This window comes from Oryx dammah, unplaced genomic scaffold (assembly GCF_014754425.2).
Source record: "Oryx dammah isolate SB20612 unplaced genomic scaffold, SCBI_Odam_1.1 HiC_scaffold_27, whole genome shotgun sequence".
Taxonomy (NCBI): Eukaryota; Metazoa; Chordata; class Mammalia; order Artiodactyla; family Bovidae; genus Oryx; species Oryx dammah.
Genome location: NW_024070211.1, coordinates 99730909 through 99748861, shown reverse-complemented (window position 1 = coordinate 99748861; position 17953 = coordinate 99730909). Strand labels below are relative to the sequence as shown.

The window sequence follows — 17953 nt, the reverse complement described above, 5'->3', positions numbered from 1 at the left end:
TTTCTGACCATCATGAAGAAATATTGCTATGATCACTTGCATATAAGTCTCTGTGTGGATGTATGTTTTTATTTCTCTTGGATAGATATCTAGAATTAGAATTGCTAAATTATATGATTTCTTTTTATTTTGATAAAGCCCAATTTTTAATTGTATGATTAGTGTATTTTTTTGGTCCTAAGACATCTTTGTTTATCCTAATGTCTCAAAGATTCCTATGTTTTCTTCTAGAAGCTTTGTGATTGAAGCGCTTGCATTTAGGTCTATGATCTCAAATTAGTGTTTCTGTTTGGAATGAGGAAAAGTCTAGGTTTATCTTTTGTTTACATGCAACTATCCAATTGCTTCAGCAGTATTTGTTAAGCAAGTTTCTCCTTTCCCCATTGAAATATCTTGATGCTTTTCTTAGAAAGCAAATATCTGTATGTGTGTCTAATTCTGGACATTCTGTTCTAAACCATTGATCCATTAAATATACTCATGTAACCATGTACCTACTCATCTGCTCACTCATAATGTCACCTTAGGGGAACCACTCACTTCTCCAAACTTTAGTTTGGAATGACAATACCGATCACACCAAGGGGGTTGTAAGGAGTGTGTAAGATAATGAAAGGAAATGTTTGATACTGAGCTTGACCATGAAGCTCTCAGTGGGTGGTAGCTACTATCAACACAAGTCGAGTGGGGGAAAGGGAGGCCTACTTGTTGTTGTTCAGTCCCTCAGTCATGTACGCTCTTTGCAACCCCATGAACTGAAGCACACCATCAGCACTTCCCTGTCCTTTACCATCTCCCAGAGCTTGCTCAAACTCATGTCCTCTGAGCTGGTGATGCCATCCAACCATCTCAGCCTCTGTTGTCCCCTTTTCCTCCTGCCTTCAATCTTTCCCAGCATCAGGGTCTTTTCCAATGAGTTGGTTCTTTGCATCAGGTGGCCAAAGTATTGGAGTTTCAGCTTCCAGCATCAGTCCTTCCAATGAATATTCAGAGTTGATTTCCTTTAGGATTGACTGGTTTGATTTTGCAGTCCAAGGGACTCTCAAGAGTCTTCTCCAACACCACAGTTCAAAAGCATCAATTCTTCAGCATTCAGCCTTCATGACCCAGCTCCCACATCCATACATGACTACTGGAAGGGAGGCCAGAGCCCTGCACAAATTACAGTGAATAAGAACCTTAATGAGGACCACATATTTGAGCACTTGAAAGGTCAATGTTTTCCTATTTTCCAGAGGTGTTTCTCTTATTCTTATTGGCAAAATTTACCACTAGCTAAAGTTATAAATGATGAAATTTTTTTGCTGCAACATTAAATTTTTTTCTTTTTTAATCATGTCCTTAATTCTCCAAGTTTCTCTGTCCAGATTCTACTCCCCACACATTTACACACCAAAAATTCAAACACCAAACTCAAAAGTCAATCCTTTGATCAATCCAAACCCTATAATTAAGAAATAAAATGTTCTTTAGTAAGAAGGCTAAGAGAAGTAAAAGGAAAAAACATGGAGTTTTCCAGACCTGGGCTTAAATCATAACCTTGGAATGCCAGTCTCTTTATTTATAAATGGGGATAATAATATTCACTTCCTGGGCTATCATGAGAACTAAGTAGGCTGGAACATAATAGACATTCAAACCAGTTTTAATGTCCTTCCTCTCATTAATGCTAATTTTCTCTAATTATTTTAATCTAACGGTCCTAAAACTTTTAGATCTCAGAACTTCTTACACTCCTAAAAATTAAGATCCTCAAAATATCAATATTCAGTGTCTTAGAGTGTAAAACTAAGAAAATATTAAAATAATTAGTAATCAATTTATTTGATAATTACAATAAAAAACACACTGCATGTTACTATAATAACACACCTTTAGAAGAAATAACTACATTTTCCAAAATAGAACAACAGTTAACAAGAAAAGTGGCACTGTTTTAATTTTTACAAAGCTCTTATCTAATTTAAAAGAAGCCAACTGAATTTTCACATCTGCTTCTTCATTTAATCTCTGGTAATATTTTATTTTGGTTGAATTCCATGAAGGAAGTCAAACCTCATTAGATATATAGTTGAAAAAGGGGAAAGCAGTTCATAGATTTTTTCCAATGACTATAGACTTTCTTCTTTGATATTACATTCAAACTGGACAAGAGGTAAATTATGTTTCAGTGTGGAATCTGAAAAACATATCAGTGAACTTCCTATTTTTGTTACATTAAAAACCACTGATCTGTTTTGAACTTTGAATGGCTTTTATTATTATTATTTTGGCTCTGTTGGGTCTTTGCTGCTGCACGCAGGCTTTCTCTAGTTGCAGAGAGCAGGGTAACTCTCTAGCTGACGTGTGTGGGCTTCTTGTTGCTGCGGCTTCCTTTGCTGTAGAGCACAGGCTCTATCTCGGGTGCAGACTCAAGTAGCTATGGCACACAGGCTTAGTTGCACTGTGGCATATGGGATCTTCCTGGAGCAGGGCTTGAACCTGGGTCCCCTGCTTTGGCAGGCAGATTCTTTAACCACTGGACCACCAGGGAAGAGCCTGAATGGTTCTTTCATTGGTGTGTGTGTGCATGTGGTTTTGTAATATAATGCTTTGGTCATTTGGAAAACAAAGTTTCAGTGAGTTACATAGATCTTACAATTTCATGATAGAATATCTAAAAAATTATATTTGTTAATATTATCATTAATCCCATCAGATAAGTCTTGAAGTACTTAGAAGCTGTTAATGGGTGGCAGATGAAAGTTCTGTGAAATTTGAATTTTCTAGTTATGTCAAATTTCATCATTGGCAACAAATCCTGATAGATGTTTTCCTGAAAGTAACAGACTTACTTTCTTCATTTTAATAAAAAAGATGTCTACCAAAAACTTAAGTTGAAATGATGGCTTGGCTGTCAAGCATTTTTTCAGGTAAAATGCTTGTTCCATAAACAACAGTTCAAACAACTATGAAAGTGCTTTTCCACTGTAAACATGTACTTCAGTGTACAGCAGTAACACTGTATGCATGTTTCCTATGTGGTCACACAGGAATAATTTTCAAAAAACATGTATCCAAGGGCATAGGCTTAATAAAATTGCTGCAACCCACTCCAGTATTCTTGCCTGGAAAATCCCATGGACAGAGGAGCCTGGTGGTCTACAGTCCATGGGGTCACAAAGAGTTGGACACAACCAAGTGACTAACACACACAGCTTCATCAAGGGCAATGAAGTATGAAAAGATGCTCAACATCACTCATTATCAGAGAAATGCAAATCAAAACCACAATGAGGTACCATTTCATGCCAGACAGAATGGCTGCAATCCAAAAGTCTACAAGCAATAAATGCTGGAGAGGGTGTGGAGAAAAGGGAACCCTCTTACACTGTTGGTGGGAATGCAAACTAGTTCAGCCACTATGGAGAACAGTGTGGCAATTCCTTAAAAAACTAGAAATAGAACTGCCATATGACCCAGCAATCCCACTGCTGGGCATACACACTGAGGAAACCAGAATTGAAAGAAACACATGTACCCCAATGTTCATCGCAGCACTGTTTATAATAGCCAGGACATGGAAGCAACCTAGATGTTCATCAGCAGACGAATGGATAAGAAAGTTGTGGTACATATACACAATGGAGCATTACTCAGCCATTAAAAACAATACATTTGAATCAGTTCTAATGAGGTGGATGAAACTAGAACCTATTATACAGAGTGAAGTAAGCCAGAAAGAAAAACACCAATACAGTATACTAACACATATATATGGAATTTAGAAAGATGGTAACAATAACCCTGCATGCGAGACAGCAAAAGAGACACAGATGTATAGAACAGTCTTTAGGACTCTGTGGGAGAGGGAGAGGGTCGGATGATTTGGGAGAATGGCATTGAAACATGTATATTATCATATGTGAAACGAATCGCCAGTCCAGGTTCGATGCATGATACAGGATGCTCAGGGCTGGTGCACTGGGATGACCCAGAGGGATGGTATGGGGAAGGAGGTGGGAGGGGGTTCAGGATGGGGAACACGTGTACACCCGTGGCGGATTCATGTTGATGTATGGCAAAACCAATACAATATTGTAAAGTAATTAGCCTCCAATTAAAATAAATAAATTTATATTAAAAAAAGAAAAGAAAACAAACAAAAAAAGGCAATCAAGTGAAAGTAGCACCTTTTTTTTTTATTATGATGTATGTTTGATGGTAAAAAATATAAGGAATACCAGGCAGTTTGGAGCCATTGCCTTGACCTGTGCTAAGACACCAGCAGTTTTACTTGCTCTTACTCTGCATCATCAGTGAAAATGTCAACAGTGAAAAAGACAAATATTATCTCTTATTATTATGAAGAACATGTGATCTGAAAAACTCTCTTAAATGGTCTCAGGGACCTCTGTGGGTCTGCACACCACACTTTTAAAACCTTTAATCTAATCTCTAGTGTTTTTTGAAGTAGCTTGCTTTCTCTACCTTCATTAGATGGAAGGTCACTAAAAATTTCACCATGTAGGAAGCCTGAATGGTTTACATTTTTGAAAGAAGTTTCCCTTATGCTATTGTCTAAGACACATCAATAAAAATAATATTTTCTATATTTGTAATGAATTGTAATATACACTTAAAAATATTTAACAGGACAAAGAAAATTTTCTCCATCAAACATTTTGAGGGATTTTTTTTTTAAACATCATTTCACATTTAATTTGGTGTTTTGTTTTTGAAGACTTGAACCATGAGGAATTCATTGTAGTTTTGAAAAGAAGAAAACTCAACCATGAATGTTTAGATTTCCTATATGTACACACAAAAAAATGAGTATCTAATTTTAAATTTCAAAGGTAATAAGACCATGTGAAAATGTAGACATAAAGAAAAAAATGGAAATAATTTCTAATTCCACTAAAAACGATGGTGTTAACCTTTTGTTATATATCTTTATAGTCAGCAATAAGTAATTCCTTCAATTGCTATCTAAGAAAATAACAACTAAATATAAGCATTCTTTATAGGAAGAACTCTGACCAAAATGGGCAGTCTCCACTCAAAATTTCTTGATGTGACCCAGCTCTGACATTATACTTTGCTTAAGCTACATTCATCTCCCAGCACATGAATATGTTTATTGAATTAATAAAAAATGTATTCTCCTTTTCAAAAGATTAGAGTTCTAGTAAGAACTACATAGCAAATAATTCTAACTAACAAAGATACAAATCTCTGACCAATCGGAATTCTAGTTCTCTGGCTCCAGAAGAGGCTTTAATGCCATTTTGATACAGTATGAACCAACAGCCCCCTATAAAATATTGAACAGTTTTCAAGACTAGCTTCCCTGGTGGCTCAGACAGTAAAGAATCTGTCTGTAATGCAGGAGACCAGGGTTCGATCCCTGGGTTGGGAAGATCCCCTGGAGAAGGGAATGGCTACCCACTATTGTATTCTTACCTGGAGAATTCCATAGACAGAGGAACCTGGAGGGCTACAGTCCATAGGGTCACAAAGCTTAGGACAGAACTGAGCAACTAACACTTTCACTTTCAAGACTAGTTAGACTCCAGGGACAATGTAAACCTCAAAACACAGTTATATACTTTTCATAAAATATTTTTAATGTAATTTTCACAGCAACTTTAGAAGTAGCTATTATTAGCACCCTCATTTTATAGATGAGGACACTGAGGTCCAAGGATAGATAACTATTCAGTCTTTTTATTCTAAATCTACACATTTTCTTCTACTCTATAGCTACTTTTGGAGAAGGCAATGGCACCCCACTCCAGTACTCTTGCCTGGAAAATTCCATGGACGGAGGTGCATGGTAGGCTACAGTCCATTGGGTCACGAAGAATTGGACACAACTGAGCAACTTCACTTTCACTTTTTACTTTCATGCATTGGAGAAGGAAATGGCAACCCACTCCAGTGTTCTTGCCTGGAGAATCCCAGGGATGGAGGAGCCTGGTGGGCTGCCATCTCTGGGATTGCACAGAGTCGGACATGACTGAAGCAACTTAGCAGCAGCAGCATAGCTACTTTAAATATTACAGAAGCAATTAATAAATGCTAAATTATTATCATTTTGTAGGTTAACTTTTTAAAAATTCTTCATTTCACATTTTAAAATACATTTCATATTTGAAGGTGGGAAAAACTTGACTACATAAAAAGTTTTAAAGTATATATATCCAAGAACATTGTAAACTGAATTTTAAAACTACCAAGAAAAAATTTCATATTTTTGAGAGATAGAGTTCTTAAAATCATTAGAAAATTTTAAAAATACCTCATTAAGGAAATGGGACATCTCAGACTGTACCATTCAATGCTACAGAACTCAAACTCCCCTTGTACTGAAGCCTCAGAATACATCAGCTTATGGCTTGCTTTTGTGAAAGTCTACTTACAGGAAGCAAATGATTATCCATGCAGACACCAGCGTTCTGGTTCTGGCAGAGCTCCATTTCTCAGTGTAAATAAATCCGTAATCATTTTGACTTGTATATCTAGTTGATTGTCAGCATTTATGGAAGCCTTGTTCTGTGAAGTCTCCTCACACCCTGCATTAGAGAATGCTGAGTATTGCTCCTAGGGGAAACATAGGGTTAGGTTCCTGCGAATCTCTGATCACTTTTTCACCACTGAGCAATAACTTTTGTTTTCTGCATGTTCCTGTTTAAAGATGTCTTATTTAATATATATTGTTGATTTGTTAGCATTGAAATCACAACCAAGAGCACTGTAACTCATGTCAGAACAAGGCTCACACATGTATTTTCCCCATAAGACACATCACAGTTTTCCTGCACTTAGGAATACCAGACAGCATTTCAGCACTACACTGGGGGGCAACTCTAAACAACAAAATCATCCAAAAGTACAAAAATGCAAATACACATGTCACCAAATAGACCCTGAAAAGAATATTTCTTTACAGTATGGGCAATGAAGCAAGAAGTCAGAGTCTTATTTGACCTCCCCTGGAAACATGCATGTCAAGTGACTCAATTTTTTTGTACACTCATTCATGTACATGGATGACTGAAGAAGTTCCCAAAGGATTGATTTGGGGGTAGCAAATACATTTTAGCAATATGAATTTTCAAAGATATGGAATCTGTGAATAATGAGAATTGACTATATACCTCAGACAGATGAATTTGGTGAAAAAGAGCCGAATCCTGAAAGCTGCATCAGCTCTTTGTATGCTGACAAGGCAGGCTCTTGAACTTGCCAAGCTGCTAATGTAAGTCAACCTGCTCTTCCCAGGCAGCACACCGCAACCTCATTGGTGGCTACTTCTTTTTGTCTCTGAGCCTCTCCACCAGTGTTTCTCAAACTTTGGAATGCCTCAGGAAGATTTGGTTCAACACAGGTCTCTCAACCCACTCTTGGTTCTGAGTTAGCAGGTCTGTAGTCACACCCCAGATTTTGCATTTATAGAAAGTTCCAATGTGATGCTCATGCTGCTAGTCCAAGGACCACACTTTGAGAAGCTGCTGTATATTATTAGCTCCACTTTACAAAGGAAAACCCAGAGCTCAGAAGGGTTGAGTACTTGCTCAGAATCTCATGTACAACTACTAGCTGGCTTTCAGAATAAAATGTTACTGAATTTAGGATCAGCAATTTCTGTTCTACTGTGATGTCTTTAGGGCAGATCTCATCCAAACATGGCATTTTCCCCAAATGTAAACTGTCTTTAGTAGTGGCTTTACCCCCAGGTTGGCCCACATGGTCTGTTCTATCACAATAAAGTTGGGCTCCAGAATCAAGAGACTTAGTCTCTGATTTTCAGGCCCTGGGCAGGCAGGACTGAGCAGAAGAAGAAGACAGATTCCTCTCTTAGTCTTGCTACAGGATGACATCCTTGATGACAATTTAAGCTATCAGAATACAAAAGAATTGTTGTCATCATGTAAACTTAATGGTGGGCTTTGGTTGAGAGACAATAGAAGGCAGTGACTACATCCAAGGAACATCTGATCACCTGATTATCTGTTTTCTGTGAACCAATGCAAGACACACAGCAAGCTCTTTGTGTTAGCTAATGTGACCCATTTGGAAGGGGTGGGTAGGAGATGATAAAACAACCTTAACAGTGAGACTCAGAGTCAAGTTATAGAGCCAGGCACTTTAGGAAATGCATCTTCATGGAAGGAAATGCTGTTAGGCTATTAAACCCATTCATTGTGTGTTGTATCATATTTCATCAAGAATATTTCACATCTTCCTTTTGCAGTAGTATTCCATACTTTTGTTTGCCTACATTTGGATTCAAGCACATTTTGCCATTGACAAATGATGCTGAAAGATTCAACGAAATTGTGAAGAATCAGAAAATTTCTGCTAATATTGACACCCCAGAAGGTGGATTTGATGCAATTATGCAAGCTGCTGTGTGTAAGGTATGCTGAGGTTGAGCAGTGTTTCATTCTGTTAACCCAAATTTCATCTCTTGTGAATAAATCTTTGAAAAGCTTAGCTAACTTTATTTTTCCTTTAGTCATCATATTTCTACAACAGATACTTTTCTTAAAACACACCATTTATTCCATCTTGTTGAAATGAGGATAATTTTTATGCCTCATGTTCAAATCATCTAATAAAATTGTAATACTGTTGGGAAAAATTGGTTAAAAGAAGTCATATATAAATAATTATCAAAGATCGAGATCAGGAATTTCCCTGGCATTCTAGTAGTTAAGACTGTGTTCCCACTGCAGGAGGTGTGTGTTCAATCCCTGGTTGTGGAACTAAGATCCTGCATGCTGTGTGGTGCAGCCAGAAAAATAAGAAAGATGTAGGTTGTATTCATTAGTTTTTGAACTAACCATGGTGAAAAAAACAATCAAATGTAGTAATTAATGAAAAAAGTAAAAATGCTCTGATTCATGGAGAAGGCAATGGCACTCAACTCCAGTACTCTTGCCCGGAAAATCCCATGGATGGAGGAGCCTGCTGGGCTGCAGTCCATAGGGTCGCTAAGAGTCAGACTTTCACTTTTCACCTTCATGCATTGGAGAAGGAAATAGCAACCCACTCCGGTGTTCTTGCTTGGAGAATCCCAGGGATGGCGGAGCCTGCTGGCTATGGGGCCGCACAAAGTCGGACACAACTGAAGCGACTTAGCAGCAGCAGCTCTGATTCAGAATAAACTTCTACATATGATGAGCTAGCTATTGTTTTGAACCAACAAAATAAACATCAAAAGCCACAGTGTCTCTACAATAATGCTTGAATACCTCTCCTCCTTGACAATCAGACACATATCCATGGGAACAATTCTTCTGTTTTCAGATGACTTTCATGGAAAATATCAGGAAACAGATAGGACTGAGGGTCCTGGAACATAGGAGGACCAAGGAATTAGGGAAGGAAGGAAAAAGATAAGGTACAGGGGGATAACTACAATGAACTTTGTCCTACTAGTTTCTGATGCAATGGTGGTGGGTGTAGTTTAGTCACTAAGTCATGTCTGACTCTTGTGACCCCCGTGGACTGTAGCCCACCCGGATCCTCTGTCCATGAGATTCTCCAGGCAAGAATACTGGAGTGGGTTGCCGCTTTCTCCTCCAAGGGATCTTCCTGACCCAGGGAATGAACCTGCATCTCCTACATTGCCAGCTGATTCTCTACTGCTGAGACACCAGAGAAGCTGACTAGTTCTTGAGCAAATCTTAATTAAAGGGGAGAGCTGTATGAAGAAACAGACAACAGACTATCTTAATTAGCAGTTAGCAGTACTCTGCAGTCGTACTTTGATAAGCAATTCTTATCCTTGTATTATGCTGATAATTTTTGGATGGTAACAGTAAAAAAGAGAAATATGTCTTTTTTTTACTCAAAAAAAGACATATTTCTTTTTCATAGAAATATGTCTACAGGTTGGGTGAAATCTTAGTAAAATAGGCTTATTTCAAGTCCATTCTGTATTGCATTCTTAACTAGTTTTGCTTCAGCTTGGATTTGGGATAATCTACAGCTTCCCTCACTCCCTTCTCTCATTTCTCTGGTAAATTAAAAGCTGGACAGTAAAAATAATTAACTATGTAAAAATCAAGATCAACTGGATACTGATTGTAGTGAAACTATTTTTTTCTGAAACCTAAATCATCTGAAAATGTAATCCAGGATAAAATAAATGTCACATAATTTCATTTTTAATACATTAATATTACCAACTCACAATAGATGAAAAAGTCTAAAATAGACTGACTAGCAATATATTTTTTGATAATCTGAATGTGTCCAAGCATAAGTGATTCACTCTCAATAAATGCCTGCCTCTTTTCCATACAAGCCAAATGCTTTTTATCGTTGTAGGAAAAAATTGGCTGGCGGAATGATTCCCTCCATCTCCTGGTCTTTGTGAGTGATGCTGACTCTCATTTTGGAATGGACAGCAAACTGGCAGGCATTGTCATTCCTAACGACGGGCTCTGTCACTTGGACAGCAAGAATGAATACTCCATGTCAACAATCTTGGTGTGTAACCTATACTCTGCATATGCTGTTTTCAGGGCTACAAGTAGGCAAATGAAGCAACAATTGCTGTAACACACAGCAGAGTAACCCACACTTAGTAGAAGTAGTGTGCCTTTTCTGATTTGAGGTTAACAGATCGGCCTTTCTCAATTCTCCTCGCCCTTAGAGGTTCCCATAGGAGTGCAGGGGGGCAGTGGGGATATATGATAAGTCCAGATTTGCTATAACACGAATGATCCCAGAACCTCCCCAATTTTTCAAAGAGCCAGGGGGTAGCAAAATGCAATACAGTCAATTCATTCTGTTTGAACCACAGCCCTAGAAAGGAAGGCTCAGGCTAACCCTAGGAGTGATGGTCCCAGAGTCATGTTTCCTCAGTAATTCCATGTTTTCATGGACCTTGGGGCTCCTTGGGAAATCACTTATCAGGTGCTGCTTGACCGGCGCTTATTAAATTTGGCTTATTTTTATCACTTAAAAAATTCTGGTGACATTCAAAGAAAAAAAAAACTTGACTTTTGCAATACAAGGTAAAAATTTCAGAGCTCTTTTGATGTATATGATCTGATTTGATCCTCACTAGAACCTTGAGTGTCTAATTGCTTCCCTTGAATAGACCATGAGGCTGCCATGCTGCTGCACGTTATTCCCTCTGTCTGAAATGCCCTTTCCTCCAAGGCCGCTGAGAAGCTCTTACTGATCTGTTAAAACCCAGCTCCATCATGACTTCTCTTGTTTGACTTCTGCTGGGCCCCAAAGCAATCATCTCTCCCAAGGTCTTGTACACAGAGGGCTTCTTGGCCAACACTAGATGGAAATGTGTTTGCTGGTATCTGTCTGCCTTTAGCACGCATCCTCAGTGCCAGAATTGGTTTATCCCTACTTACTGACAGCACGGTGCTTAGAACACGCTAAAATACAATTGAATTATGGAGTAGTAACCTGGAAAAGGTTATACTATCCCCATGTAATACTTTGTATTAAATTGTACAGAGAATTTAAGTGACTTCGTTAAATGACAATGCTGCAGAGGTGTATGTAGGACATAGAAAGAAAAAGGAAAGAGAATGCAGAATTTTAATATCAGGGTGGAAAAACCATTCTCTAAAAAACTTTTAGTGAGATAACATAGAAATGCTTACTATAGTATTGGCAATTAGTTTTTAAAAATCTGATGGTTCATTTGGCTTAAAGCTCAACATTCAGAAAAATAAGATCATGGCATCTGGTCCCATCACTTCATGGCAAATAAATGGGGAAACAGTGGAAATAGTGGCTGACTTTATTTTGGGGGGCTCCAAAATCACTGTGGATGTGACTTCAGCCATGAAATTAAAAGACGCTTACTCCTTGGAAGGAAAGTTATGACCAACCAAGATAGTATATTAAAAAGCACAGACATTACTTTGTCAACAAAGGTCTGTCTAGTCAAGGCTATGGTTTTTCCAGTGGTCATGTATGGGTGTGAGAGTTGGACTATAAAGAAAGCTGAGAGCCAAAGAATTGATGCTTTTGAACTGTGGTGTTGGAGAAGACTCTTGAGAGTCCCTTGGACTGCAAGGAGATCCAACCAGTCCATTCTAAAGGAGATCAGTCCTTTAGTGTTCATTGGAAGGACTGATGCTGAAGCTGAAACTCCAATACTTTGGCCACATGATACGAAAAGCTGACTCATTTGAAAAGACCCTGATGCTGGGAAAGATTGAGGGCAGGAGGAGAAGGGGACGACAGAGGATGAGATGGCTGGATGGCATCACCGACTCAATGGACATGAGTTTGTGTAAATTCCGGAAGTTGGTGATGGACAGGGAGGCCTGGTGTGCTGCAGTTCATGGGGTCGCAAAGAGTCGGACATGACTGAGCGACTGAACTGAACTGAACTGAATGGTTCATAAATTACCTGCTACCGTTTCTTGACCTAAATCTCTAAACTTCAACGTGGATGTTTCTACCTAACTTTTGATCAATGTGCTTAGTCTCTCAGTCATGTCCAACTCTTTGCGACAGCATGGACTATAGCCCACCAGGCTCCTCTGTCCATGGGGATTCTCCAAGCAAGAATACTGGAGTGGGTTGCTATGCCCTCCCTCCAGGGGATCTTTCCAACCCAGGGACTGAACCCAGGTCTCCCACATTTGAGGCAGTTTCTTTACCATCTGAGTCACCAGGGAAGCCCAAATTTTGATCAGTCGCATTCATCAAATTTATATATGTTTTAATCATGTAGGTTGTCCTTCCATATTATAAGTGAGGTTAGCCACATTTTTGTATTTTGGCCAATGAGGGGAAGAAACTGAGAAATGGATACTTTTCTTGTTATTTTTTTCCTTGCAAATCTTCAAATGCCCCATAATAGACATCTCAGAAAACACAGGATCACAGAAGCAAATAGTGCCTGTTACCTGATATGACCTTCTCCTCTAATACCTGTTCAAGTCATTCTTGCTGAGTAAGCTGCTACAGTGCACAGAGCCGTGGGCTAGTTCCTTGCCTGTAACATAGTCCCCAGGGCCTTTGAGCACCTCCTATGCACTCAATGCTGGGCCAGCCTCCTGGGGCCTCAAAATAACAGGACATGATCGCAGGCCTTGAGGAACTTACAATGTATCTGTGGGAGTTAAACCAGCATATCTAGACCAAATAGAAAATCATATTCACCTGCCTATGGAGGGCTACATGGTGCCATCCTGGCTACACAGGCACAGCAGTTGGATGGTTGAAGAACATATGGAGATAAGGAGAAACCAGCACCAGAGGAATTCAGGCTTAAGGGTGAAGGATACTTAATGTTTGGGCAATTGAAACTCAGAGGAGGCTGAGAATGTCAGACTCAGCAAGCTTTATACTATCTGGATTCTATTGATATCCTGTAATAAAAAAAATCCAAATGGGATAGAAAGTATGCATTACACAGCCAGATCTGCAGTTAGGTAATTGACCTGAATATCTTAGGCAAAATTATACTTTTCTCTCAACTTGAATGAAGAACACATTAGAAAAATATTCCTGAAGTGCTGAGAATATATGCAGTGAGCACATTCATGTACAAGAAGGCCTATTTGTCAGTGTTCCTGTACTTGAGCTGTCTGCAGTCATAACCGACATGGTATTCTTTAGTTGACTTGCTTGCAGACCACTCTCTAATGTGAGTTTCCCTTTTGTATATTATCCATATTTGGAGTCAGGCCAGGCAAATGGGCTTCATATTTTCTAGTCTTGGAAAGTAAAGGTCACCTGCCAATATGATAATGAGTGACTTTATTTTTTTAAATGCTCATATCACTCATGAATGAATGCCTCAATGAAATAGAAGTAAACTGAATGCAATGTGCTTTCAACTGTCCTGTAAAAATAATTGCAGCATCCCATAAAACCAGTTCATGACTGAAAAGGCAGTAAGAGCAAACCAGAGAAGTGCCCAGGAACATCTCAAGTCAGAGGGATTTAGGAACTGCAGCGTGTCCTTCCTCAGCAGGCTCGCCCTTGCTCAACCCTCATCCCGGCCCATCCAATTCCAGCCAGAGCTGCAAGAGTCCCCTTGGTCACATTTATCATAGTCTAACAGCTCCTCCCTCGGTTCTAACCTCCCCAACAATGTCAGCCTGCCGGCAAGTGGCACTTAAAAGAAGACACGCATCTCTACCCTTGAAAAGATGACACACTATAAGTCTTTAAATAAATTTAGTGATCTCCTTGGAAGTGACAGAGCATAATACTCCACCTTGACAGGCACTGACTCTGAGGAATTAAATGGAATCACAAGATCTGAGAAACAGTCACTAAGCCAATTAAGAAAGTAATGCTAATTGTGTATTTGTTTACTTGGCATGATAGACACAATAACGCCTGTGAGAACTGAAATGCCAAACTCAGTAAGATATTTCTGAAAGAAATATTCCTTTATTTCATATACTTTTGTTAACAAGATACTTAAAATCTATGTGTTAAATTTTAGGAATATCCAACAATTGGACAACTCATTGATAAACTGGTACAAAATAACGTGTTACTGATCTTTGCTGTAACCCAAGAACAAGTTCACTTGTATGAGGTAAGCAAACATAATTGGGGAAATTTCTTCAGGGAGATTATTTGACATGAAACTTTAACTCTGAGTTTAATACATGGGAGACCACTAGATAATTATTAACACATACCAGATATACTGGACACTGGCGAAGTGGGTTCAGATACTGTTTGCAATTTAAGTTGTAAACACAGAGGTACAGCAAGGAGTGGGGGACAGATACAAAGGGAAGGGGAAGAGAGAGTTATGGAAATGAAAAGTTGGAAGACAGTACAAACTAGCATAGTTAAATAGGATTACCTATCTAATGGAAAATCAACCTATCTTGCCTTGAACTTTTCATCTGATGAGGAAAGAGTTAACAGAAGCCAGAGAAAATTATGAGAATGGGAGGAGAATTGACTTAAACTCTCTGACATTTGCAAATTCAGTGTATAGAAAATACACAAATGGAGAGATATAAGTTAAACTATTGAGACATGAAAAGTTGAAAGAAAAAGCTTGTTAAACTGGGCCCCCAAATAATTCCTCCTTTAAAGTATCTGGATTTGCAGTTCAAATTTTTGAATGGAAACACGATTGGCAGAAAAGGAATTGTTTCACTGGGTGAAAAAAATGTTCGTAAACTACTGCATCCACAGTAAAACACACACTACAAAATGCAAGTGTTTTTTGTGGTCTCTTTCCAGCCTTAGGAAAACAATATGCCCAAATGCCATGCATTGGGGTACTAGCAAATGATTTATTCCTAATGCACAGTTTCACAGAGAAGCAGGAACGTCTTTAGTCTGAGTCCTAGAAAAAGTAGAGAAAATAGGTGTCTGTTACATTGCTTGTACCTTCTATGCAGAAGCTTCAAATACTCCTAAATTCAAAGTCTGATTTCCCATTCCTTTGAAAGGACCTCTTAACTTGCTCGATAACTTCACAGAGCTCAGGAAATGCTGAGATTATTTCACAGAGGCTTTGATTAAATGCCACTCACTGCTAAGGATGATGCAGCCAACTTCCAGCAGGTTCTGTAGAAAGGATCCACAAGGAGATCCTATCTTGCATATTTAATGAGAGGAGGGCTTTGTACACCAGGTGAGACTGCCTTCTGCTGAAAATCAAGGAAGTCCCTTGCAATCAAGCTACATACTCGAGGGCTTTGTTCTACTCAAAGATTATGTGGGTTCACCTGATCTGGGCATTTTCTTAAGGCTTTTTAGTATGCGATACTTGTTTTCAGTGGTTTTAAGTAGTAAAGTTGCGGTAAAAGTTTTTTTTTTTTTTAAACTCCAAATACAATAGTGAGTCTATTCTACCTTTGATTCCTAAAGCTAGAGAGAGAGGACTCTGGGAGTCACCAACCTTTTCTTAAGTTGAGCTTCTGTTTAGAAAGAGGAGGGGGGGGTTGCACTATGTTCTTAAAAGGGGGATCTGAGAAACACAATTGATAATCATGAGCACAGACCCCCATAACTCACTTTGGTAATAGTCTTTAAGACTCACAACTCATTTAAATGCCTCCTCAAGATTGCCATTAAAAAGACCCAGCAAGATGAAAAATAACGATGGCAAAACAGAATCTGTCGGATTTAAACAGGTTGCATCCACCATTCCCCAGTTGCAAAGGAAATGATCATTTCCAAGGAAAACACCAGATTAGGGCCTGCCTCTAATGTAACAGCAGGACGTTTATTTCGCCTGCCTACTAATCTCATTACGAGGTGAATTTATGTTCCATTGTGATCTGCAGTTTTTACCATCTAGGCTCCACTAAATTCAGAGGGCCATTTTCAGGGAGCCATGCAGGGGACAGTCAGCAGCCCATTCTGTGACTCTAACCCTTTCATTATTTTATTTTTATTTTGATGGACTCATCATTTCCTCTTCAGGTAGTAGGCTACAGCCTGATCTAAAGATAATGACAGCAACCCTGCACTTCCCTGAAGGCTTCACACAGCATGAAAATGCTGATCTCTTGTTTTATTGATAATGAACACTGAAAATAGACCAATAATGACTTGGGTTGCATTTCCACTTAAATCTCTTAGAAGCAGCCCTATGTGTGCAGGAGCCCTGCATGACCTGATGTTTGGATAGCTGTGACAGAGGCAACATAACTACCAAAGAATCATGGAAAAATCAAACCAGGGATAGGATAAACAAAAGAGCTAAGTGGTTGGGTCTAATGAAAATTCCAGGAGGCAATCTGTTTGCCCTTGTTGTGTTCAGCATAGTTGAGTGCACATACACCCCAGGAAGGGGCTGGGTCAGGTTCAATGGCACCCGTCTTGCAGAAAATAAAGATTTGTGTTGCCTATTCATGGAATGCAGGGGCAAAAATGGCTATTTTTTTCGATGATTTGTGTAAGATGCCTTGGACTGCCTAGGTGTGTAGTATCATTGTGCTTTGTGGGAACAGTGATGAGCAAACAGTGGGAAGGTAAAGTAAGCAGTTTTGTCTTCAGATCAGTATGACTGCAGTGTGCACCCAGACTCCAGCAAACAGATGATTTTGAACAAACTTATTATTATGAATAGTTTTCTGTTTGTCCAATTACAGGGTTCAAAAGATAATGATAGATAATAGACTGAGCAGTAGGTAGTATATTACATTCTACTGCTAAATACCATTTTGAATCAGTATTCAATTACTAAAGCTTAAAAAAAAATTTTTTTTATCGCCTCTGTTGTTTTCAAATATTTACTGTTAATTTACATCAATTTAGCATCAGGCTACTAAACTCCAACTACCTAATTTGACTAGTCTTTCCTTCCTAATGAGATATTGAGAGAAAAGCAATTAAATTAGCATTTTTGACTACATTGTCAAATCCTGTTATTAATCACGTGGAATTATTTGCAAGACTTTAAAATGTCCCATTTTCTTTCAAAACATCTACCTCTGGCTGGAGAAGATGAGTTTTATAGTGCTAATTGTTATTATACATAACTATATGACCTGGTATTTATGATGTAATGTTGAAAAAGCAGTTAGAAAGTAAATAAGATGTATTGGTAAAAGACACTTTCAGTTCACCCACTAATATCTGAGGCCACTAATTGACGTCCTTGTGGTTATTAGGACAGAGTGATGTGTTTAAAGGGCCTTCCCAATGGCTCAGCAGTAAGCAATCCACCTGCAATGCAGGAGATGTGGGTTCGATCCCTGGAAGATTCCCTGGAGAAGGAAATGGCAACCCACTCCAGTATTCTTGCATGGAGAATCCCATGAACAGAGGAGCCTGGCAGGCTACAGTCCATGGGTGGCCAAGAGTTGGACACGACTGAATGGCTAAGCATACATGATGTGTCTAAGGCATGAGGACAGGGACCCAAACAGGTTGTTTTACCACCAAAAGGCCCTTCCCTCTGCAGGTAAAAAAGCCTTCTATAATCAGCTCTGTAAAGAGCAGAGTGGATTTACCCATCTTTCTGTTTAGGTCAATTCTC

The 17953-nt window shown here is 38.9% G+C and overlaps 1 protein-coding gene across 7 annotated transcripts in view; it reads left to right on the top strand.

The window, feature by feature from the left end:
- ITGB6 (integrin subunit beta 6) overlaps nucleotides 1–17953 on the top strand; it is a 141982-nt gene that overhangs the window by 64023 nt on the left and 60006 nt on the right. For 6 of the 7 annotated variants that reach the window (XM_040229197.1, XM_040229195.1, XM_040229196.1 and 3 more), the window contains 3 exons: nucleotides 8240–8405; nucleotides 10324–10485; nucleotides 14441–14536. In XM_040229197.1, coding sequence (XP_040085131.1) covers nucleotides 8240–8405; nucleotides 10324–10485; nucleotides 14441–14536 — 424 coding nt within the window. The remainder of the gene's footprint in view (nucleotides 1–8239; nucleotides 8406–10323; nucleotides 10486–14440; nucleotides 14537–17953) is intronic. The other variant, XM_040229194.1, reaches the window with a different exon arrangement.